Here is a 26,646-nt window from a genome sequence, read left to right as displayed (position 1 = left end):
GTTTCAATTATCAATTAAATTTTTTTAATTGCGTTTATTTTTCAATTTATTTAAAAAAACAGGGTTTTAAATGTATTTTTCAAGGTAACAAGTTTCGAAAGAAGTCTAATAAAAAAAAAATCACTTAATTTTTAATTTCGACAACCCTGAGAATTTAATTATTAAAAAAATATTGAAATGTGACATTTTTTTATTTAACATTTCTATTAGTTCAATTAATTTTCTTTCAATAATTCATTTCACTCAACAAACTTCACCATTTTTTTTTTTATCGTTTTCTGTAATTTTGGTAATTATGTTTGCTCAATTTTATCTAGTATTTCATTTGTTTTTTATAGTGGTATCATTTTTATATGTGTTCCTTTGATATACCCTATTTCAAAATTAGTTTGGCTAAACTTATTCTTCACGTTAGAAACAACGTGTAAAAGCAATGAAAAAGTAAGAAAAAATAATAGGTGTTAACTACTCCTTGTGAATTATGGAGGTCTGAAGAACTGCCGTCACAAATACAACTATCAATAGCCAAACAAAAAATCGTTTTTGAAATTCCTTTAATTGTAACTTTTTGCTATACCTACCTTTTTGGTATAAAACACAAAAACTTTCGATTAATGGTATTTCTCATATATGGTCGTTAACTTTGGAAAGGTTATTTTGTATCTACGGCGCCATGTCACATGGTATATTGTTTTTTTTTTCATTACGCACGTTCATTTATAAATTATTAAATTAAATATTTATCTTTTTTATATTTAATTAGTATATATTTTCTTTCTCTTCCGCTATATTTTTTTTTATTTAATTCATTAAATCTGTTAATTATGAGGACCAAAATAATGAATCGTGTGTATTTATTCTCTAATTTTCTTGTTTTTGTTCTGTTATATAAATTCTATTTTATTTGTTTTTTCTCTGAAGGATAAATTCTATTTTCTTTGAGTTTTTTTTCTGTATTCCAATTAAGTAAAATAAATTTTCTCTAAAATAAATTTTACTAAGTTTTCCGTTTAGTTTATTATATAATAATTTTATTTAAACCAAAACACGACGGTGTACTGGTGTAGACATAAAATATCTCTTCCAAAGTTAGGGAACATATTTGGGAACTACCGACCATAAGTATAAAACTACCTGGTATATTTCAAAACAATAATTCCCTAGGAATCGGAATCGTACTTGGTATCGGAATCGTTAATCAATATTTTCCTGGAATCGGAATCGTATAAAAATTAGGAATCGTCCCAACACTACTTGAAACAACACCAAAGACCATACCTGTAACCGGAAACTTTGTTGAGCTGTGCCCTCAAGCATTGAACCATCTGGATTTGCATTTTGAGAGTGCTGGCCATAGTCCTGTTGTCATAACTTGGATTGGTAGAGAGCACGAGTTGTACAGCGGTGCATCTCCAATCTCACTTGTTGAACATTCTGTCACTTTCAGACATGATAAAAGTAGTAATACACACGGACGAAAAAAACACTTTGGATAATTACAGATTTCAAGGTAGTTCTACAAAAATAGCCATATTTTTCAAACCAAAGCACTTCAAGTCTTCAAATTGCTACTGTTTTGTTCGGAAATAAATATACTTTCAAATGAATTAATAAATATGAATGTACATTATATATTTTAAGAGTTTTAAGCAAATAAAGTGATAAAAATATGAACGCCATAAAATGGCGTTTTCGGTAAGGTTTTATAATGACCCTCCCTGTTTTCTAAAGGCCCGTACCATGATTGTATGAAGAATTTCGTTATGAAATTTGGAAACCAATCAGAAGAGGTGTTAATCTTAATACTGCTAAGTGTCCGAAATATTTTTGACCATTTCTATTTTTGTTGTGTTAAAAATAAGACTTTAATATGATGAGTATCGAACATTTTGAAAAAAATTTCATCGGACACCCACTAGTAAATAAATCATTCTTTTTACTATCTTTATCAATTAAAAATATTATTTTATGTTGAGTAGGACCGCGGTAATTGATAATAATTTAAAAGGACCTACCTGAAAAAAAATGTTTATTTTTCGAGTTTGGTCAAATTAAGTTAGTATTAGTAGTAGCAGCAGCACTGCAGCAGCTATAGTATTATTCATAGCACAGTATAAACAACACTCGTTTTTTAATTTTTATTCATGAACGAATTAAGAAAAACATGAAAATATGAATATAAATGTTTAATTAGAGCTATTTTGTTATCAGAATAACATTAGTTTAGAACTATTTGGTTTTCAGAATGTATAATAACAACAATCCCAACCAATTCGGCATTAGGAATCCATTATAATTTCTCACATTTCTGGTCAAATTTAAAAACATGGTTAAAAAAAACAAAATAAACTTTTGTAGATATATAGCTTGCATGCACTTTTATTCATTGCATTAGTTTTGAACAGCGAATTAAAACAATGTTTTACTGCGAACAGCCACAAATGTTTTTTTCAAAATCAAAAGATGTATGAAAATCTTGTTTGTATTACTATACACAGATTTGAAACAGTTGTCAAAAAACAAATATATAACAAATAAATGTTATCAAAGGCAAGAGAAGTTACTTTTCTACCTAACTGGATATGTTTTTAGTGTTTATATTTAATGTAACATGTTTATTCAGCTCGAAAAACAGTGTTTACCGATGTATTCAAAATTTAAAATGGCGTCCGACTCTCTTTGAGGCGGTAAGTTTGAGAAAATGAGTTATAAATAAAAAACCAGACAAAATACTGTTAGAAACTCGCTCAATATATGTTACCGTGACATAGGCGGATATATATTCGTCGGGTTTTTAATAGTATTTTGTCTAGTTTTTTTTATTTTTCACTCATTTTCCCAAACTTACCGTGTGAAAGAGATAGTCTGCCACCATTTATAACTTTCCAATACATCGGTAAGCACTGTGTGTTTTTTGAGCTGAATAAACATGTTACATTAAATAAAAACATGCTTTGCATAATATTTATTTGTTATAATTTTATTTTTTTTATTTTTTGGACAACTTTTTCGTATCTCTATGGCAAGTAATACAAACGCACAAATAGTGTTGACTTTTGAGCATTTCCTGAGAACAAGACAAATGTCAGTTAGTTGACACTTAAATATTTGAAGTCTTGATAATGACTTAAAAATAAATAGTAAAACAAAATACTGTTAGCAACCCACCTACTAAAGTTATGTGTGGCAAGTCTCCTCCTAAAACACTCTTTAACCATAACAATAACACTAAGTTCGAGTGGCAACCCCCCCCCCAACAAAATACCTCTGTAAGTCACATACAAGCGTCTAAAACAAAAAAACAAAAAATAGATCCTTCCTTAAAGAAAAATGCACATAAAAAATAAATCGGTTAACTGTCCTGAAATGGTGAATTATTTTACATTAAATTTTTGTGAAACTAACCCCCCCCCCTCTAATATTGTTTTTGTTTCTGTCAAGTCTTCAGTATGTTCACACATAATTTTCCTTAGCCCTACAATTAATTCAAAGTCCGAATGGCAACCCTGACCATATTCTCATTGCATAGAAACCCTCTTAAAACACACATAATCGTCTTAAAAAAATAAAACAAAAAGCATACAGAATTTATTTCCCATAAAAAAAAAACAGTTAACTGCCCTAAAACGCTAGAATGACCTGTAATGGGGAATTATTTTACATTAAATTCTAAAATAATTTGTTTATCTTTCATTAAAGTTTTTCATGGCATTTCATACATAATTGCCTAAAAAGGTAGAATCACATTTTGGAGGGGTGATCAGATGGGGTTGAGTGAGGTTAAACAGAAGGTGTTAATCTACAATAATACCAAAGAAATATTGCAATATATTCATTTTTAAATGGTCTTATGTTTAGATTTAAGTTTTTTGTACATAAAGCACATTACAATTCAACTTTGAGTTCTCCAACTTCTTTTCTGTTTATGGATACATGGCATTTTTAAGGAATTGCAGCATATTTATGCACATTTACTGCAGATTATTTGGAAACCATGAACTTCTGGATATTTTCAGTCGCATATTCTGATTCCTTGTACAAAAATACACTTATATGGTAAATTTCATTGCTTAGTTTTGTGTTTTAACAAAGATATAACATTTTTACTGAAAAAGTAGTGTAAAAAAAATGTGACGAAACGCATATGGTCTTAAAGAGGGGAAAATATCCAAACGTGTGAGGCACAAAAATAGTCATAACTTCCTTAATTTTAATCAGATTTTTAAAATTTAAAAAGATTCTTTCTTAGCTCATCAAGCTCTTTCTATGTATACCAATATTGAAATATTTTAAGCTATTTCAATTTTTTCATGTGTATTGCTAACAAAAGACTATCGCCTTTAGGATTGTACACAACTGGCCAATTATTAGATGGTTTGCAACAAAAAAGCAAACCAGTTTTCATTAAATGAAAATGGAATTATGTTTTTTCTAGGGTGTTCCACCCTGTACAGGGCTCTATGGACAAATTTATATTTAGTTGACCTTTAACAACTAAATATTTTCGCTAACTAGCCAAATAGAAAAGTTACCAGCCAAATCCATATGATTTTTGGAATATGACATTTTCGTCCTGTTATGAGTATGTACATCATAAAGATTTTTTCTATGTTTTTTTAAATAAGTTTAATTCTAAATATACAACAAATTTTGAAGGTATAAACATTATTTTCAGATGTTTACTAAAACAGCCACTCGTTAAAAAAAAGAGTATACTGTTCTATAAAACTTTGTTTAAATAATTTGACTTTGCTTGTTTTAATAATAAAAAAAATAAAAAAGTTAAAGATATTTTTCACTCAGTAGTGAGCTTTGGAAGATTGTCAGTGAAAGAAATACAGTCGCCAAAAGATAAGCGTTTCATTATTTCTAGTCGCCACTTTGATAAATCACTTGCAAATGCGATTGTTTAACTCACAATGTAGAACCCTGCTGTATTTAAATAAGTCATAAACATAAATGGGTTATTATATAATGTATAAATATAAAAGCGAAAATGTATGCATGTATGTTTGTGTGTCTGCTAAAAACTTTTAACAGGCAGAACAAAAATTAACAAACTTGGTATCATTGAAGCTCCATCCTTCGCCCGAAAAATATCAAAAAATTGACTAAAAACGTTAATTTTTTCACCCCGAAATCGACAATTTTCTACAGGGGGGGGGTCAACAAAAACTGTCCTCTCATGACGATGACCGGTTCTACGCATGCGTCAGATGACGTCATGACCTGATTTAGTTTAAATAGATGAAGAAGTGACTAAATTTCATGTACGTCGTGTTAGCTCAGTTAGTTAGCATGTTGGTTCATTATCTAAACGTTTTGGGTTCGAATCGTGGTGTGAGATGTCTTTTCTTTTTTTTTTTTGATTTTTTTAAATTTTTACATTTAACATCGTTCGTTTGCCGTACCTTAGTTTTTTTTGTGGGTTTTTTTTCGATGTTTTGATTACCCCCCCCCCCCCGCTTTTTTTCTTTTTTTTTTTTACAGTGATCACCACTTATCAAGGCCCGGAAGCCACTCAGGGATAAGGGTTTTTGTTTTCTTTTTTTTTTTTCTTACTTCGCTTATTCTTAGGTTTTCATTAACACCCCCACCCCCTCCAAACACTCAAGCATTTTATTTGTATTCTGTATCCTTGCATTTGGACTAATCTTAGTATGATAAATACTTTTTACATTATATTTTTTTTTTACATTATAATTGTTTTGAAAAAAAAAAAACAAACAAAAAAATGCAATTACCCAACTTTTTACAACCCTATAGAATTATAACTTGTTTATTATTCAGCAACTTTAAATGTTTTCATAATTACCATCTAAAGAATTTTATATTTGAAAGAAAATATATTTGAAGCTGATTTTCTTTCTGAAATTAGCTTTCCTTTCTGATGAGAAGTTATTTCTTTGAAAAGTCTTGGATTTAACCATCTCATGGATTCACTAGTGTTTTTTGTTTGATATTAAGAAATTTTTTAAATAAATATGTAAATATATTTGATTATTTGGTACTTATTTAGAATAAAACTTATTTAAAAAAAAAACTACAAAAACATCTTTAAAAAAAGTTAAAATTAATTTTCTTTTACTAAGAAAATCAATTTTTTTGGACCAAGCAAAATGTTTTGCTTTGATCTGCGATGTTTTATAAATAAGGGGGAGACAATTCAAACTCTTTAGATCAAAATCAACCTTGTAATAAATACAATTTACCATTAGAAATCGGAAAAAAGATTTCCTATATCAAAACCTACTTGATCAATTTACGTGATGTTAAGAATACAAAATTTGTACATTATAAAGATTTTTCTGCAATTTATATTTTTTGTAAAACAGATTTAATTCTAAATAAGTATTGATCATTTTCAATTTCTTTATGTGTGTGTATATATACATACATATATATATATATATATATATATATATATATATATATGTGTGTGTGTGTGTGTACACAAACACACATACTAGTAGATTGGTTGTTTGGTTATTATATGGGATATCAACCCTTTTCAGGTTATTTAATGCCGAATCAAAAGATTTTGAAGAAAAATTTTTTAATAGAATATATTTGTTGTTTTCAAGTCGGTTTCTATTCAACCCACAGTTGGGACCATAACAGGTACTACCACTCAGGGTCAGAGTGGACCTGGGAGCAATGGCTCCATACTCCCCAAAGCCTACAAGCTGGGGCCTCACCACTGGATATAGTTTAAGGTCATATCCAGGACCAGCACACTAGTGGGTCCATAACATAAAAATGATATACTTTTTAATCATTTTTTTTTCACTGGACATCCATAAAAGGTAAATGAAAATAACATTTAAAAACGATCCTGTTAAAGAATAAATAATTACAATTCTTATAAATCAATTAGGAGAAAAAAAAAAAAAAAAAAAAAAAAATTGTTCATACTCATGCAGAGAGTGATCCAGACATAACTCAGAGTTTGCCCGGCTTTCTCCGGAACATGACGTCAACAGCCGGAGTAAGCCAAGCTTCGCCGAGGAAATTAAGCCGAGCATCACCCATGAAAGCATAACAAGAAAAGCTACCTTAAATTTTTAGTTTTATTAACTGTAAAAAAAAAAAAAAATGTTATAACAATATTTTTTCTTTTTGCTATATATATATTTTTCAATAAATAATGTTAAAGATTTTTTTTGTTCGAGAAAAGATTCAAAGGTAAGTCAAATAAATACTTTCAAGGAATTCTTTTTGTAAAGTTTTTTTTTTTTTCAAGAAAAATTGAAAAAAAATTTTTTGTTTTTGTTTTTTGGTGTGTTATTTTTTGTTTTTTTTTGTTTTTTTTTTTTTTGGGGGGGGGGGGGTTCAAGGAAAAACCTGAGAACTAGAAAAGTTGAAACAAAACTGGGTGGAATAGTTTTTTTTTTCATATTAAAACAGATATTGTTGCTGTTTCCTGAGACCGTTGTTTTATTAATAGTGTGTGTGTGCATAGATTGCATTCCGCATTTGCACTTGAGGTCTTTCTGTGTTGCTCGCTCGAACGCCCACAAGTAGATGATTTTAATTATGATGGCAACTGTCAGCCTAGATTTGGTAAAAAAAGTACCAGTCCGAGTGATGTAAAAGTTCGGCATTTGGTAGCCTGACACCTCCAGGCATAGACATCGCTTACCTTTCCTCTTATAAGATTGCACCCGTGTCCACATGATGCACAAGTTTTCGTCCATGCCAGTAATTTTTTGTCTTGACAAAAGTCGAAGACTCCGGCTGATGTTTTTGGCTGCTCACTAAGGTTGGAAAAATCATGTCTTTTTTTCTGACATGAAAGTACAAAATGGTGTGCTTTTTTTTTTTTTTACTAATTTGTTTTTTCCTCCTCTTCCAAATTGTTGTCTGCTGCTTTGAATTTTCAACTCACACAACACGTTGAACACCATCGCACTACATTGTCATTGGTTCAGTTTTATGTTATGTCAGACGGCTTAATTTCATCGGCGACACTCTGCTTACTCCGGCTGTTGACACCATGTTCCAAGGAAAGCCGGGCATGCACAGAGTTATGTCTGGATCACTCTCTGCATGAGCACTAAATTGTTTTGCTTATAGGCAATACTAATATTTCAAATAAGCTACTACTTGCCGTGATAGTTTTAACATACTGCATGAATTATCTCCCTTAGTGTTACACACACAAGATATTTATACAGGGTGACCAAAAAAAACAAAAAAAAAACAGGACATTCAATTGTTTTTCTGAACATTTTACAGTCAACGGAGAAAAAAGGCCAAAGACCCTAGTGTTTTGATGTGATGTTTTGAATATAATAAACTAGTTATGACCAAAGTTTCATTTCATTCGGACAAAACACTAAGAAACGGGGCCTAATTATAGTTGGGACCCATCTTTTGGAGGAGGGGGGGGGGTCAACCAGTATTAAACCATAGACAAGTTGTATGATTTGAGTTAATGAAAAATAATACTTACTTTGCAGAGTTCTTTGCAAAGTTCCTTACGAGCAATCGCAAGATTGGCTGCTTGTTGATAATAAAATCCTGGATGCTGTGTTTGAATTGCAGTTAGTCCCAATTTAATTGCTTCATCAAATAAATCACCAAATATCTGAAATCTTAAAGAGAAATTGTTTATTTATATCACATACATTTCATACTATAAACTTTATGTTCACAACATTCTAGCCACGATAAGTTCAATCCTTGGTGAAGGATTGAAAGAACAAAGAATTGATATAACATATCCAAATGTATGAATGACAGACACATTTCTATCTATATAAATTCAAATATGCATGCATAGAGTTCACTTCTAAACTGATTAAATAATTATTATGGATTCCGTATGCAACATAGATGATAGAAATAAGTGGGTAATGTGAGCTATATTTAGTTTACGTAAGGGTGATAAAGGGAGGATGAAAACTTTTAGTAAAAATTAAAATACTGCTGTATAATATATACACACACACAACAAATGGTACTTAAGTGTTTTTGTAGGACATTGTCAAGTCTTTGAACCCTTAGAAATTACAGTCCAGAACACAAGCTCAATTATTTCATTTTTAAATAATCCTGCTTATACTTTAGGCAGTCTGATAACAGTTAGGAGCATGAAACCTTGGGAATAGCATATTATGTATATACTAGCAGGGAGACCTGACATTGCCCAGGATTTAATGATGATCAACTGATATTTCCCACTCTCATATTTTATTGTCATTGAAATCATCCATTTTTCAATCAAATTGATTGATTGCCTCCTTTAGTTGAGGACCCATCGCAGTGAACTGAGAGGAAGCTTCACATGTCTTCCTGTAGTGACTTAGTCCACAATACATTGTAATCTACATTGCACTGTAGAGAACCTGTTGATTTTATAAAATTATTTTTATATATAATGGATTCAATTAAAGTTTCAAATGAAAATGCCAAGTATCATAGTTCAATTGTGCTCTAAGCAGACATATTCATTTCAAATGGACCTGTCATATCAAAGAACCTACTGTTGATTATATATGTCTGGCCTTTCTGCTTGTGTGGTGACAATGGCTTGAATTTAAGTTTTAAATGAAAAAGTCATGGTTCAATTGTGCTTTAAACACAAACATTCATTTTGAATGCGCCCCTGTCATATCAAAGAACCTGCTGTTCACGGGCCTTTCTGCTTTTGCGGTAACAAAACTTCTCAAATGCACTTACGACGTTAAGCTGTATGAGGTGTTAATTTGGGTCAAAATCACTTGCTCCTTCTTTCATTGGATTTTTTTTTCAATTATCGATATTTATTGAAGACATTCCGAGAGAAAAAAAAAACTATCTAAGAACACTACCAGATACATAAAATATATTTGTGTAAAATTTCATAAAAATTGGACCAAGTGCTGTGGAGTCTATAGGGAATGAACTCACACAGGGACAAAGTCTCTTTTATATAATAGCGATAAGATAAAATATTATCTATTTATACTGAAGGTTTCTAGAGCAATAAGCAAAAAAAATGAGGCAATTCATGCCATCATAACATCAAACAATCTCTTAAAAGCGCTTATAAAAAAAAATAATAAAAAAGCAGAACTTACTGTTTAGACATCCACGCACTGTGATCAAATACTAAATCAGGAATTCCGACTCTGCCTTTGAAATAATCAATATGCTTTCTGAACTGAGCAATTGCATCTAATGGAGCATTGTGTTGAAAAGATAATCGGCAAATCTGAAAAATGGGATCCAAAAGAAAAAGAAGCATGACTTTCTACAAAGATGTTTCATTCAAATTAGATGGATCATATATAGAATAGGCACACCATGATGACATCCTATAAACGTACTTGGTTTTGTATTTCCGGTTGATTCTAATCTAGAGAAACAAAGGTCAGATTTAATACAAGGATATTTTTCTTTTTACACCAAAACAGGTCTCATGCGGCATGGACATGTACTTTATTTAACCTGATGTGCGTGCTGCACAGTGTAATATGAGTAATAACAAACACACATGGTTTTTTATTTGGTGATTGTAAAGATATAGTCGACAAATCGATTTTTTAAATATTTTCTGTAAAAATTCCTTTTAAATAACTTTCTACGGGATCATTATTTTTGGATATATCACTATTTTTTTTTTATTATTGCATTTTCACCCCAAACAAGGCACATTGCCACTTTGATGTAGGGAGCTACTATCAGGGACATAAGCTACAAGGGTACTATGTAGGGAGTTGGGCAGCAAGATGTTGGTTCACGTTACACTTGAACTTCTACATGTCAGTACAGTTGGGGAAGCAAGAACCCAGAAGGGAATTCCAAAGTCTAGCTGTTCTGGGGAAGAAACTACTGAAGTAGAAGGCTCTTTTACATCTAGGGATTTCTACTGTGAAGGGGTGGGATTTAGCTTTAGATTTTTTGTTGAGGGGGTACAAGTACTTGCAGTTCGGAGCATTAACCGTTAAAATACTTGTAGAACAGGCAGAGGGATGCAACATTTTGTCAATGAGACAGAGGCTGAAGTTTAGATGACAGTTCAGGACCTATCAGATTGGCGACTCTCTTTTGAACCTTGTCTAGGAGCGATAGACTAGTAGCAGATGCACCAGCCCAAATATGACAACAATACTCCATACATGGGCAAATGGTGGCCTTATAGAGATACTTTCGGGCGTTAGTAGCTTTCTCACACGGTAGAGAGAACCTACCTTTTTCGCAGCGGTCCTGGCAATACTCTCGATGTAATTCTTCCAACTCATGTTTCCTGTGAATGTTAGGCCAAGGAGTTTAAAAAATGTACTTTCAGATAAAGAGTCTTTTGGCCATTGCTACTGGTGGTAGAGAAGGTTTCTTGTAATTATTGAAGGAAACAAGTTTAGTCTTGGCAGCATTGAAGGTGACCATCCATTTTTGTCCCCCATTCCACTAGAGATTGGAGGCCATCCTCTAGTGTTTCTGCCATTTCTTTAGATACGTGTTCATTTATTTTCCTGTTGTGTCTGTTATAGAGCATCGTGTCATCAGCATATATACCCATCTCACAGACAATTTCGTCAGGGAGGTAATTTATGAATATTAGGAATAATAGAGGTCCAAGGATAGACCCTTGAGGCACTCCCGCATTTATATCATATTGTTTAGATGTACGACCGTCGAGGACAACCTGGATTTTTCTATTATCTAAGAAGGATTTAATTATGATAGGTATTCATCCAGTGATACTGTATGATTTGATTTTCCTGACAAATTAAGCATGTAATACTCTGTTGGCTTAAAACAACATTTAAAAAAAAAACAAATAAATAAAAATAACTGTCAATTGTATCTTAACAAGCACTTTTTATTTAAGCATAAGTTTAGGGAGATTTATATTTCAGTTTTATTGTGTTTTCCGATATATAAGCGTTGTTTAAATTTATATGTATGACATGCGTTTATAAGCCAAATTACAAGGCAATATGACTGACTTTCATATCATGCATGCCAAGCATAATCTTAGAAAACATCACCGCAGACAAACAATATGCAGACTCTATACTAACTTTTTTTCCATTTACCACCATGGCAAAGAAAAAATATATAAAATTCTGAAGATGGCTTATTTCACCGAAATATTAATTTGAAACAAATATTTGTTTATTTTACATAATACTGCATTGAAATTTAGCTCATAAAACATATTTTATTTAAAAAGTTCTGAAATATTTATTATTTAAAACATTGCTTTCAAATTGCAAAATTTGCAGAGTGACAGCAAGCTGGAAAAGTCAGTAAGTACAAGAGAAATTTGAGGATAAGTTTTTTCTTTCATTGTAAATATTGGTTGAAAAATACTTCTTAAGGCCACTTTGACAGTTGTGCCGTGACTAAAAAGAAGTCACAACATTAAAAGCGACACACAATACAACTAAATAGAATGTGATTAATTGGTTACGTGTTGAGATTAGATAAAACCAAAACTGAATGACTGGTTCCCGTTTCTGCAATTTTGTTTCACCATCGCTTGCATAATTTCCTTATAACACTGGCATAGTCACTCAATCCCCCCCCCCCTCTTTTTTTTTTTTGACATTTTAACTAGATCTGGTTAATTTGTATACAGCATAATAACGTTGACACACCTTTCCCGATGGATCACCGAAGTTAAGCAATGTTTGAACCTGGTCAGTACTAAATGGGTGACCATTTGGGACTTCCAGGTGCTGTATGTGCTCTCCGCTTATCTCAGCATTGTTTCCAGTCGTCCTGGTTTTCTGCTTGCCTCTGAACTAAAACATTGCCACTTCAGGAGAGGTGTGGTTAGAGATTGCACAACCCTTGCCTCACAATTACACACGCTACTGCCCCTAGAAAGGGTATCCTTTGTCTTTCAAGACTGAATGGAAGCACGGATGGAATTTTTAAATCACATGGTTTTTACATTCAAGACACTAAGAAAGTTATGCAATGGTTAGCACTATGTGATTCCACTTTACACTGCCAGAGTTTTCCCATTCCTCCTTTTCAGAAATTAGAGTTCATTTTATCTACTTTTGGACCAGATCAAAATCATTTAAATATTTCAGCAGACTAAAAAGTTTCACTAATATAGATGTTGTTGTGGAGACGCCCACTAATTAACATAGGCGGGCGAGTGAGATATATAAAGGTATCAATCACCAATACCGGGAGAGTTCGGCAATGACCGCCAAATAGACAAGACGCCTATGCTGCCTCCAGTAAGACATGCAATACCGGAATATCTCCAACTGAAGTATATCTGAAGACATGTAAATATGTATATAACTTTTTTTCCTATTATATTATTGTATACCTTTACTTTCGTGTTCTCGTTAATTATTTGTGCAGACACAACAGACATGAACATGCGTCATCATAAAAAATAATTACCTTGTAATTGACAAATCCAGCAATTGTTTTAATTTCCAGCAAATTAGTGTCATGCATTCGCAGTTCCAAAATATGGCCATATGCTAATTTGTAATGCCTGGAAAGAAAAAATTGGTGGGTAAAAACTGAAACAAAAATTTATGTTTGAATCCAAAGACAACATTAATGAGAAAGTTTTCTCGACTAATGAACAAATTGGAATTGAATCAAAAAATAATTATTTTGTTAAAAACCAATATTTTGCTACAAATGACTGTGCAGAAGATATCTGGGATTTTAGTGCCTCATAAAACAGATAAATTGGGGCCTCACAGTTTTCCTCAATCAACTATATTTAAATCAAAATAACAATCGACTTTATAAGCAACAAAAATGAGGTATTTCTAATGAAAGAGAGAGAAATAATGCCCTCTCTCTCTAAACTCTTATGTCTTGTCAGTATATCTTTCTAAAATACATTAGTTTCATTTAAATTACCTCCCTTGAAAATTAATGAGCAAAATATAGTTCTTTTTCATTATTGTACCTATTTACAATGCCTCCCCACGGGACAGAGTGAGACACCAGGATCGTTTTTTAACGCGAAGAAAAGGTACAAAAATAAAAAAAATTGTCTCAGTCGTGAAGGACTGCTCCTCCACCGAAAGAGAACAAGAAATGGAAGTGCAGCACCTGAAGAACAGATACTACACTTTGATCTTGGTCAAAAGTCCAATTTTTCATTATTGTAGCAAAACAAGAAAATTAGAATACTGGATTTCAAGTGAAACCAATAGTATTTACTGAATTGTCATGTTGCAGTAATGAAAATATCCAAAATTTATAAAAAATGATAAGGCAGAAAATTAATTATTAATAAAAAGTTTACGAAAACAATTAGTGAAAATTAACTTTTGCTAAATTGGCCAAAGATTTTCAGTTTTCATAGACTTACCTCCCTTTTGTTACGATTTGAACTCTTTGGTTTCTTTTTTTTGCAAACCCAAATTTTTGCTGATTGTCTTTGAAAATTATTATCATTAATTTTCTATCTGGTTTTTCATAATTTTTGGATATGTTTATTACTGTGGCATGATAATTCAGTAGACATCATTGGTTCAACTTGAAATTCGATATTTCAATTATCACTACAATAACAAAGAAGCACTCCTAATATTTTCAAGGTTTTGGTCATTTCTCTTTCATTTTTATTAAATCACTTTAATTATTGGAAAAAAAAAAATCAATTTTTTATCTATTTTATTTTCATTAAGCTATATTTCTTCAAGTATCTTTTTTATTTTACAAATTAATTGTTTTCATCTGATTTTCAATGTTAAATTTAATTGTTATGGCATCATTTCATTACCTTATTTGCAAATTAAATTTTTATCAAACTATAATTTTGTTATAATAATTTAAAAAAATGTTTTTTTTAATTACATTTTCACCCCTAACGGGGCACAGTGCCACTTTGATGTAGGGGGGGGCTACTATCTGGACATAATTTGCAAAGATACTATGTAGGGAGTTGAGCAGCAAGATGTCTGTTTACATTTTAACTTCTGCATGTCAGTACAGTCAGGGAAGCCACCAGGGAAGGGAATTCCAAGTCTAGCAGTCCTAGGGAAGAAACTATTAGAGTAGAAGGCTTTCTGACATCTGGGGATCTGTATTGTGTAGGGGTGGGATTTTGCTGCTTGTCAGAAGTATTTACATAGAAGGGGTACAAAGGCTTGTAGTTCGTTGGAGCACTTACCATTAAAATACTTGTAAAACAGGCAGAGGGATACAACATTTCATCGATGGGCCAGGGGCTGAAGCCTAGCTGACAGTGCGGGACCTATTAGGTTGGCAACTCTCTTTTGAACCCTGTCCAAGAATGAGAGGCTAGTAGCAGATGTACCAGCCCAAATGTGGCACACTCCATACTGATGGTCTTATAGAGGTACAGGACACTCTTAGGCATAATTTTCTAGCACGGTAGAGAGAGCCCACCTTCTTTGCAGTACCGTCGATGTATCTATTCCAGCTCATGTAATGAGTTGGAACAGATACATTGAGGGTATTGCCTATTTAATGTTTTAATCTATAAAATTTTTGGATTAAAAAAACTTCTGACTATTGTACATTACTTTAAAGGAAATTACATGGTGATTAAAATGAATATTAAGAAATAGATAATAACAAAGAAACTACTCTAATATCTAACAGTTTATGTATGCACATGAAAAGGGGTGGTCGGTATATTTGCACTCATTTTACAAAATTTCCAAAAATTTCAATCTTCTAAAGTTTTTTCAAATTTATAAGGTTACATTTGAATTTTTCTTCTCCAGGAATTACCTCCTTCATTATAACAACAAAATGAAGAAAAAAAAAAAAATACGGACTGGACATAAAACCCTGATGAAGCTAATTTTACTTAGCGAAATATCCGAATTCAACACCAACAAAGTAAATTAAAAATGATTTTATAATTTCATGACATTTAAGGTTTTCTGATATATCTTTAAATTCTTTTCAAAATAAATGTCTTCTAAAAGTGTAACTATTTTTCACTTCATTTTGTTTTTATTAATAAAAGGAAAATTATTGGGGAAATCAATGCTAACAATAGAAACTTAGGATTCATACAATATGATAGTAATTACTAAAATAACAAGTGAAGCATGCATGGTCCCCTGTGAGTGCACAGTGAACGAGGCATAAAAAAAAAAAAAAAAAATGACTAAGTTCAGCATTTTTCAGAAAGTTTTATAAAAATCCAAGGCATCAATTTTTTTTAATAAGCACAAAAAGTGTCAATTTTAGCAATTTTAGAAAGGCACCCCTAGGAGGGCAACCGGAGTTTTCTCGTAAACTCCATTCATTACTTTTTTACTCATATCATGTTTAATATTTGTGCAAAATTTCAAAAAATCCCAAGGTGTAGTTATAGAGAAAAGTGCAGACAGACGAACGAACAAGGGTGAATTTACAGCCCCCCCCCTCTTTTGGTCGGGAGACCAAAAATGATACAGTAGTGACAAATACAGAGCCATTAGAAATGTTAATGTTTATATATCTATATATATAAAAATGTAAAGTTGGTTCGTTCTAAAGAAATAAAATCATGTTTATACGTTACCAATTTATTTGAAATTTTCAGACAACCCATTTTTAGAGTCGAGGTATGTTTTTATGTTATTAAAATAAATTTACCTAATTAAAATTAAAATATTAAATAAAATAAATATATTTATTTATCGTTTCTGTGAATCTGTTCTGTTGATAAAACTGAACTTCCGGTTCGATTCATTTTACAGCCACGAATTGACGAAAGGTTTAATTTTCTGTTAACTCGATAAGTAAAAAAAAAAAAAAACATATTTCATTTGTTTATCTTCCAAATTTTTTAATTTACACATCTTTTCTTTATTATATAAGGCCAAAAAAAAAGTTTGTTGCTTGCTTTTGAGTTTTTTTCTTTTTTTTTCTATATAAGATTACTCATGCAGAGAGTGATCCATGCTGAAATAATGTTATTATTTAAAAAGTCATTCTTAACATGGGGAGGTAAGGATGTTTTGTACCTATTCTGTACTTTAACCTTACAATTGAATAAATAAAAAAAAAAAAACATATCGTAAAACGTTATTTAAACGTGGAAATATGATTTAAAAAATAGCGCGGCTCTCTGCATTAGCACCATTTTTATTTATTGTTGTTGTTTCACGAATTTTCGGCCAACTATTCCACTGGCCTTCATGAAAAGAAGTCCTTTTATAAATGTTCAGTAACTTTTTCCTTTTATTATTCTTAAAGAGTAAAACTTTTCTTATTCATGAAAGGAGTTAAGCCTACGTAAATAAATAAATGTTTGTACACGTGACAAATTATCAATAAATGGTTTAGTTACTTTTTTAAAAAAATGTTTGTAAAAGTGCGAAAGGCGACGTTACGTTGTTGTACAAACATTACTCCCATGCTTAATTTCTATACTTATAGGTTTTTGGAATTTTTTTTCACTGGATTATTATTGATTGGACACTAATTAAACAGATTATTAAAAAAAAAAAAAAAAAATGTAAGAAAGAAATCATTATTTCGACATTTGAAAGTGGTGCTCACTTTTTAGTTACAACGTTCTGATAAATCAGTCACCCATTTTGTAAGCAATAAAAACGCGGTATATCAAAACCATAGAAAGTAAAAATAATGAGTCTCTACCGCATTTGTAAGTCAGAAATATATTTGTTTCTCAAAGAAAAAAAAATAGAGAGAACAGGACTTTTTTTTATTGTTTTCATGAAAATAAAGTTTTGAGATTTTTAATTATTTTTTTTTTTTTTACTTATTTAGTCAGTTTGTGTTTTTTTTTTTTTAAATTGTTTTTGTGAAAGGTGAGTTTTTTTTCAAAACTTTTGTTTTGTTTCTTTTTAATTTTTTTAAAGTATTATAAATTTCACTAACATGCTGGAGAAATGTTTAATAATTTGGTATTTTTTTAGATTAGGTCCACCTCCACAATTTTCCTTTCAATGACGACATTTATAGGTTTCCGAGTATGCTGAACACGCAAATTGCATTGAAATTTTGCGGAAATAAATAGTTGTATTATGCATTGTATTCTTCGGCGGCCATCTTTTTACGTGCACACGCGCCATAAACAAATACACACACGTAAAAAAGATGGCCGCCAAAGATTACAATGCATAATACAACTTTTTATATCTTGATAACTACTTATTTCTGCAAAATTTTGATGCGATTTTCGTATTCAGCATAGTCGAAAACCATTTCAAGTCGTCATTTAAAAGAAAATTGAGGAGGTGGACCTAATCTAAAAATTTACCAATAATTTTTAATCCCGTACGCCTCCTGATACATTGCTTCGTCAACATGCGACCATTTTATATCTCCCGAAGACACTTCCGTATTTAGAAAAAAAAAAATAAATAAATAAAAAGTGACCGATTTACCAGAACGTGGTAACTAAAAAGTGAGTATCCCTTTCAAATGTTGAAATGATTTTTTTTTTTTTTTTTCAATTTTTTTTCATAATCTGGTTAGTGTTCAATCAATAATAATCCAGTGAAAAAATTTCAAAAAACCTATCAGTATAGAAACTCCACCACGTAAGTAAATAAATAAAAAATGTTACGTGCGCATGCGTTAGCCTTGACTAGGGGGGTACTAAGGGAACGACCATTAAATAATTCTGCGGGTCGCCATGGAACTCAACGCCCAAGGAGTATCAAAATAGTTTTCATGATCTGAAGAAATTTTTTTTTCCGAAAAGTGGGTGATCACTTTTCGATCTAAATTTAACTTAAAATGAGCACCCACTTTCTGGCCACCTGAGGAAGGGGCATTTATTTTCGTGTTTATTGGCTTAAAGGTTTTTTTTACAAGGCAGTTTGGTACGCGAATGCATATTTAACAGTTTTCGTTTATGCTCACGCATAGCATAAACAAAGGCTATGTCTGTGAAATGGAAAATAGTCCCAGAGTTCAGGGGTTAATATCATGCAAAAGAAATCAAACAAAAAGACTTTTAAGCCAAGAAACACACAGAAAGAAAAAAAAAATAGCATCCATTTTTTTTTCTATCTAATTCATTTGCTGTTTTTATTGAAAACTATTTTCCCCCGGATTTTTGATATAATTTTCCATCATTCCAGTGCGTCTCACGTTCGTAAATAACAAAATTTTTTTTGTAGATTTTGGTGTGCTAAAAACGAATCTGCAAACCGTTTCCATCACAAAAAAATAGTTTTTATGATATGAAGAAATCACTTTTTCGAAAAAGTGGCGATCACTTTTCCATGTAAATTTAACTTAAAATAAGCACCCACTTTCTAGCCACCTGAGAGAGGGGGGATTTTTTCCCATGTTTATTGGCTAAACAGCTTTCGTTTATGCTTACGCATAGCGTAAACGAAGGCTACGGCTGTTAAATGGAAAATAGTCCCAGAGTTCAGGGGTTATTACCATGCAAAAGAAATCAAACAAAAAACTTTTTAGCCAAGAAACAGAAAAATGCCCCTCTCTCAGGTGGCCAGAAAGTGGGTGCTCATTCTAAGTTAAATTTACATTGAAAAGTGATCACCCACTTTTCGAAAAAGTAATTTCATGAATGTCATGAAAACTTTTTTTTTGCTACGTAAACGGTTTGCAAATTCGTTTTTAGCACACCGAAATCTACAATAAAATATTTCGTTATATATGAACGTGAAACGGGCCTTAAAGTAAAATAATACCGGATTTTTTTGAGCAGATTTGCCGTTTAGTTGTACAAATATCCTCACACCAGGTAATCACTAAAAGGGATTTTTAAAAGTCGTCACCTGTATCGAGCAAAAGTTTAAAACCACCGATTATATGCCAGCCTACATCATGGTAACATATATTGAGTGAGTTCCTAACAGTATTTTTAGTTTAAACTCATTTTCCCAAAATTTCCCCAAACTTAACATGTTCGATACAGTCTGCCGCCATTTGTATTTTTCAGATATACCGATAAACATTGAATGTTTTTGAACCGATTATACATGACATAAAAACACTAAAATCTTATCCAGTTAGGTAGAACACTTACTTTTCTTGCCTTTGATAACATTTATTTGTTATATATTTTTTTTTTGACAACTTCTTTGTATCTGTGTTTAGTAATATAAACCCTTTTCATTTAATGTAACGTTTAGTCGGCTCGAAAAACAGTGTTTATTGGTGTATTTGAAAGCTACAAATGGTGGTGGACACTGTTGATTACTTTAAGTTAGAGAAAGTGAGTTAAAACTAAAAAAACTATACAAAATACTGTCAGAAACCTATCCATTATGCCAGCCTATGTCATGGTAACATATGTTCGGTGAGTTTCAGACACTGTTTTGTATAGTTTTTAGTTTTCAACTTACTTTCCCAAACTTAACGTATTCAACAGAATTCGCGACCATTTCTGTTTTTTGAGCCAATTAAACATTTTACATTACATAAAAACACTAAACAATTATCCAATTAGGTAGAAACATAAATTACCTTACCTTTGCTTTCATTTATTTGTTTTTGGATGACTTTTTCGAATCTGTGTATAGTAACCCCCCCTCCCCCCACCATCAACCAAATATTAATTACTAAATCACATTTTTTAAAACAACAAAAAAAAAAAGCATTTAGCGTTTCAACATTTTTGCTACGTTCGGCTTCATCCACTGATTGTTGGTCAAGTCCAAAACATGAATGATTGACAGAAACTCTCGAGGATCCAGATCAAATTCTGCAAGAGCACCATTTTTTTCAGTTTCGCCTTCTTTTTCACTTTTTGCAGTGGATTGCTGTACTAATATAAGAAACATGCATTTTCTCTTTTATTAAATTTTTCCATTACACCAAATTGAGCCACTGCAACGCGTGGCAGGGTACAGCTAGTATATATAGATAGATAGATAATATAGATAAAATAAGAAAAAAAGAAAGACATACTTGAGTGATGTATGAGAATCCTGCTTGAGTTCATTAAAGAAAGCTATTTTGAATTGATGCCTCACAAACAGCAACTGTAAATAATATAATTTATACAAGTTATAGCGCACAGGAAATATTTTCACATTTTGTTTTACTAAAGAACACATTTTCCTACATGGAATCGTGAACCTAAAACAGAATTTGTTTTCTAATGTAATTTTCAGAATAAAGTGCAAGTTAGTCAACAGTCTGGAACTCTTAAAAAGAAATTTAAAAACAAAAATAATTTATATCAAACACACAAGAATTAAATTTTCTACAAATTCATATACTTTTAGAAACTAATTTTTTTTTTTTTTTTTCAGAATTTTATTTAGATACATGAAAAACATGGTTACCAAGATTATCGCTGAACTATGTTAAATTTGGGTGATTAAGTTTGCTTCTACACAGGTTGTTTTTTGGGGAGAGAGGGCTTGCTATTCTGACTTGGGGTTAGTGGTAGCATTGAACCTCTTCTATATCATAAATTTGTTAGCTGAAATGAGATGATATAATTAATTCTTTCTAGATATGAATAATACACTAATTCCACAATTTACTGACTGTTCCATATCCATCAAACTCAGGAATAATCATTAAGTTGAAACTACTTCTTATTTTAGGTCGAAATAACTTCTTGTAATGAAATTCAAGAATTTCCTCTTCAACAACACCACAACGAACACTAACTAATCTCAACTCCACTATCGGTTACCGCAACATTAACCTTCCATTCACCTCAACTGATCCCTACATATGCTAATTAGTTGCAACTACAAAATTCTACATGAGCAAAGTAAAGCCCTCCCTCCCACTAGTGGATGGACAGTCCTGACATCACATTGCTTGCTGATAAGTGTTTCTCTTTAATGTCACAATCTCCCCACCTCTTCGGACAGACACTTTGTAAATGGCCTTACAAAGACTTTCGGCCTCACTCCGTGATGTTACATTGACACACCAGGTTTCCAAGTAAACCCTTTTTATATTGGATGGTGTCACAAGCATTACGTGATGCCACTTTGTACTGGTTTCTATCCAGGTTTTGAAAGCTATGACTGCCATTTTTATTGCTAACTGATTGACAAATTCTATCAGCATGTTTCCACTTCTTTCAGATTTTGTTTCGCAAGTATTAGTAGCTGCAGGTTGCTCTGATCATCAGTAATTTTGTTTTCCAGAAATTCCTCTATATTGGTAACATCTCTATACTGGTAACATATCTCTATACTGGTAACATATCCAAGTTTCACAGAGTTTCTGATTCTTGATCATTTTTTTTCCTTGAAAATTTTCTGCTTTAGTTGTCAGCTATGTCAGCTAGAAAGTCTGCGCTGAAAAACGCAAAATTTGTCTGGTACACTTGCAGGGAGGTATTGAGGTCCTACATACAGGTATTCCCAAATTGGTCACCCATCTGGTACTGACTAGGCTTAACAGCTTAATTTCTGAGATCTAATAAGAACCGGGTGGCAACGTGATTATGCCATACTTTAAAAAGCCAAAAGATACTTTCATCTATATACAGTCGGAATGTTTGTCCAAAGTGACTTTTTAATTTGGATATGGTTGCTTATTTTTTTTTTTTTGCATGTTGTTACACAATAAAAACACTGACCGAAATATTACCTTTCTTCTGTTGAGATGAAAGTGACAATAGCATACGTTCTGCAAGTGTTTGCAGAACTTGTTTCCGGAAGGAGAAACTCTTTAAAAAGTAAATTTAAATTTCTTTTCATGATGTTATAGCAAACTATTGCGACTGCTTTATCAGTGTGTTTGTGTGTGATGAAAGGTCAAAAGGAAGTCATCGAGGTCATTTCCTTATGACCTTTCACTTCCGTCTATTTTTTTTTCTCGGCATGCGACACTAAAAAAAAAAAAAAGTGTGCGACATAACTGAACTATTTTTCTTATATGGGAGTCGAAAACTTATCGAGGTAAAATACTGTCTGTATAATCATAAACACTAAACAAAACCTCTACGAGCATGAATTACCTCAGTAACAACATTAAATAAAATATTAATTTCAGTCCACAAGTGATCAGCAAAGATCAAGAACGTGCATGCATGCATGCATGCACAAGTCTTATGCATTCTACACCAAAAGCTTTTGCCTGTAAAAAAAAAAAAAAAAAAAAAAAAAAAATGTATGTTCTTTCTTGTTTAAATAAAGTCTACTGTTGTATATATATATATATATATATATATATATATATATATATATATAAACTCAATACATAGTTTCGTTAATTTATGTCGCTGAACCCGCAAAACTATCACATCAGTGTTATACACCAGAACAGGGTCCATACACATTCTACGTTACTCAAGTGAGAACAGATTTAATCTTATAAAAAAATCTCTCTTTGCATGTAAGCATGGAAAGTTCCATTACCATTCTGGTTGACAACATACTTCATGCTAGCATCTCACAAAGCATCAATTTTACTTTGAACATTTTTCTTCAAGTTGTTCATGATACTTTGTTAAAAATGAGAATGACGCGTATAATTTGATTTCTTCAGACTAGTGTTCTCATCTTGATGGTTATTTTCACAACATTTCAGTTGATGTAATGCTAAGCTTCTTCAGGTGTATCTTGTCAAACTCTTAAATCTTTCCGATGAACTCTGGAGTAATTTTGAATTGCATTTTTAATGCCGCCCCCCCTCCACTGATGATTGAATCTTCAACCTCTAGAAGAGTGTAACTTAGAACTGAATTGTTCACAAGAATTTATGGCGTAGTGGATAAAGTACTTGGAAAAAAAATTGGTGATAAGGATTTATTAAAGTTTCTAGATTAATTGGATAATTAGATTCACATAAGGACAAACGATTTCAATTCTACAAATCTGCCAGCAAGGTAACACGGAATAGTTTCATTACTTATACAAGTGTCTATAAAATAAAAAGAAATGACACAAAAAAAAGGGGGGGGGCTAACTCACCTGATGTGTTGTTTTATTTAGAAAATCCTTGTGAGCTTTTACTTTGCGTGCCTCATTGTGATAATAATTTTGAGATAATTCATAAAATGCATTTTCCAATCTAAAAAAGAAAAACATTTTGAACATTAAAATATCTTTTCAATTCATTTCAGATATTAATCTACTGACAAAAAAGTTTACATATATCTGATATATACATTCAGAAACTACTGCATGAATTTCAACCAAATTTGGCATGAAGATTGCAACCAAGCGAAACGTGCATAAAGTTTTCTGATGATACGAAATCCGTGAAACTATAATCCATAATCGTGTATATATAATTTAAATGTAGTTGCAGTTCACACTACATTGAGAGGACATCACCAAGATTAGACATGCAGATCAAACATGTGCCAACAAAAATTTACTATTGGATGCTTTGAATAATACATATGGTTCTTCTATCTCTGAAAACCTTATAAATAACTATCCTTGTGCTTCTAATTTCAGTGTCGGCTTATTCTCCTTTCTCAGTAAGTTGCCCTATCATATGAAAATTCTAGGAACCATTTACATTAAGTCTTTGCAACCTTCTTTTTAAAAAAAAAAAAAAAAAATCTTAAACTTCCTGACTTGGTAGTTTCAAGCCCTTAATGATTTTTGGCTGGTTTCATATACAGAGTGTAGACAATGTTTATTTGCAATTTTCAACTTAATTTTACACATATTTTTATATTGATTTTGCTATCAGTCATGTTTTCATGAAAATGGTGACAATATTTCATTTTTGTAGAATAATTTTTTATGTTGATATTGGTGGAAAAAGTGTTCTTTTTGAAATCCACGAAGGACAATTAAGGAGATTTTGAATTTTACTTAATTTCCAAAGACGAATGGCACACAAGATCAGAAAAGAACCAAAAGACTTAAGGATTCAACTATGATATAACAAAAAAAAAAAAAAAAAAAAAAAAAAAAAAATCGACAATCTGAACACCGATGGCTACATGTAACAGGCAAGTCGTACATATGGCAGTAAAACTTGGAATTCTGGCATACCAGTAAAAAAGACCAGATTTGGTTGTCAGAGAACTTTATAAATCATTCTTCACCTGACAACTAGCCTCCCAGCTTGGATGACTACAATCCTCTCAACGATTGTGTGAAATGAAACACTAACAGTTACAGTGCGAAAGACAAGTAAAAGGTCAGCATCACCAGAGGCTTTAGGAGCCCAAGTCAGTAAAGTGATTACTATCATCAAAACCAAAGGTAGATTCAAAGAGTGAAATCGACAGAAAAGTTTTATGAAGTTTATGAAGATAAACTGATACAAATTTGAAGACTAAATCTAAATAAATGAAAGTACAATACTACTTTCACAGAAACAGTAATAAATATATTTTGGTAAGCAACCCAGGAAGCAGCAGCTTTATGGCAACCTATCTGCCATATCTGCTATCATCAGGAGCAACATTTACAATTTGCCGGTCACTGTCAGAGGAGCAAGCACGATCTGGTGAGAAATGAATTGCTGTGGACTCCATGATACTGGCGCACGAGCATAAGATGACTAGAATTCAAGTACATCCCGCAAATTGTACATGATGCCAATTGTAATCCTAAAGATCCGAGGTAACTGATGAAAGTGCCTCAATCTGGAGAGATAGAGGCACATTGATCCGGGCAACGAGCCCAACCAGATAGATAGATAAACTACTTTTACCCCACACAGTATTCAAATATTGTCTGCATCATGTTTACAATTAGTATAACACAAGTTGCTATTTCTACTTACAGCTGGGAGGAATGGTTAGAGTGATTGTTGCTTTATATATTTCTCAACATAATCAGCACATAAATGGCACAAACAGTTCTATTTTATATCAACTCAAACACTATATTTACAGCTAAAGATTAATTATATACAAAGGTGTTCAACCAAAGAATACTATCCGTTGAATCGTTAAAACTCACAATCCTTTCTACAATCCAACCATATTTGGTACAAATATACTGAAGTCTAGTTTCAGTCATGAATATGCAACAATGTTTGTTTTATAGCTGTTCAACAAATGTGCACATTCGCATTGCATGCACACGTGGATGCAAGTTAAAAATTGAAAAGCAGAAAAAGTAAAACTCAACGTGCAGCTCAGTTGTTGAGTCTAACAAATCTATCCACGAGAGCTTGATAATTATTTTGTGTTCCTCCGCATGCCTAGCAATCACTCCGATGTATCCTTAATTCTATAGTTGTTGCCTTAGCTATAACAGGGAAATGGAGGGGGGGTGATATACAATTAGATGAAAGGTTTTATGTAATGACTATAGAATATTAGGTGACCAGTTTTCAAATCTTACCTCTCTTCTCGCTTGTCTTTTCTTTTATCAATTACTGCTTAACGATATAAGATTTTCTTCTCCCTTTCTTTCTGTTGCATGATATTTCATTTCTCATCTTTCTCTATTGCAATGAAGAACATCTTTTTGTGATATCAAGCATCCCCCCCTCTCTTGTTTATCTTTTTGTGATAGCATTCAGTGTGCATGAAGACAACTAAGATAGACTGATCCACATGGGTTTTATTTGTACATAGACATTGATTGTAATACTCACCTAATAACATAACCCACTAAATGATATGTAATACTCACCTAATAACATAACCCACTAAATGATATGTAATACTCACCTAATAACATAACCCACTAAATGATATGTAATACTCACCTAATAACATAACCCACTAAATGATATGTAATACTCACCTAATAACATAACCCACTAAATGATATGTAATACTCACCTAATAACATAACCCACTAAATGATATGTAATACTCACCTAATAACATAACCCACTAAATGATATGTAATA

At 31.9% G+C, this 26,646-nt stretch overlaps 1 protein-coding gene across 1 annotated transcript in view; it reads right to left on the bottom strand.

Moving 5' to 3' along the window:
• The window catches only part of LOC145266928 (trafficking protein particle complex subunit 11-like), a 132,257-nt gene that overhangs the window by 92,592 nt on the left and 13,019 nt on the right, over window positions 1–26,646 (bottom strand). Inside the window, exons 6-10 of the mRNA XM_080122731.1 lie at window positions 23,784–23,883; window positions 20,806–20,879; window positions 13,360–13,456; window positions 10,065–10,198; window positions 8,456–8,597 (exon numbers count right to left, since the gene is read on the bottom strand). Of these exons, the coding sequence (XP_079978857.1) occupies window positions 8,456–8,597; window positions 10,065–10,198; window positions 13,360–13,456; window positions 20,806–20,879; window positions 23,784–23,883 (547 nt within the window). The remainder of the gene's footprint in view (window positions 1–8,455; window positions 8,598–10,064; window positions 10,199–13,359; window positions 13,457–20,805; window positions 20,880–23,783; window positions 23,884–26,646) is intronic.

The sequence above is a fragment of the Euprymna scolopes genome, chromosome 4 (genome assembly GCF_053919585.1).
Source record: "Euprymna scolopes isolate OS-2025 chromosome 4, ASM5391958v1, whole genome shotgun sequence".
Lineage (NCBI taxonomy): Eukaryota > Metazoa > Mollusca > Cephalopoda > Sepiida > Sepiolidae > Euprymna > Euprymna scolopes.
Note: the sequence above shows the minus strand (reverse complement) of the source record. Positions and strands in the feature narration are given on the sequence as shown.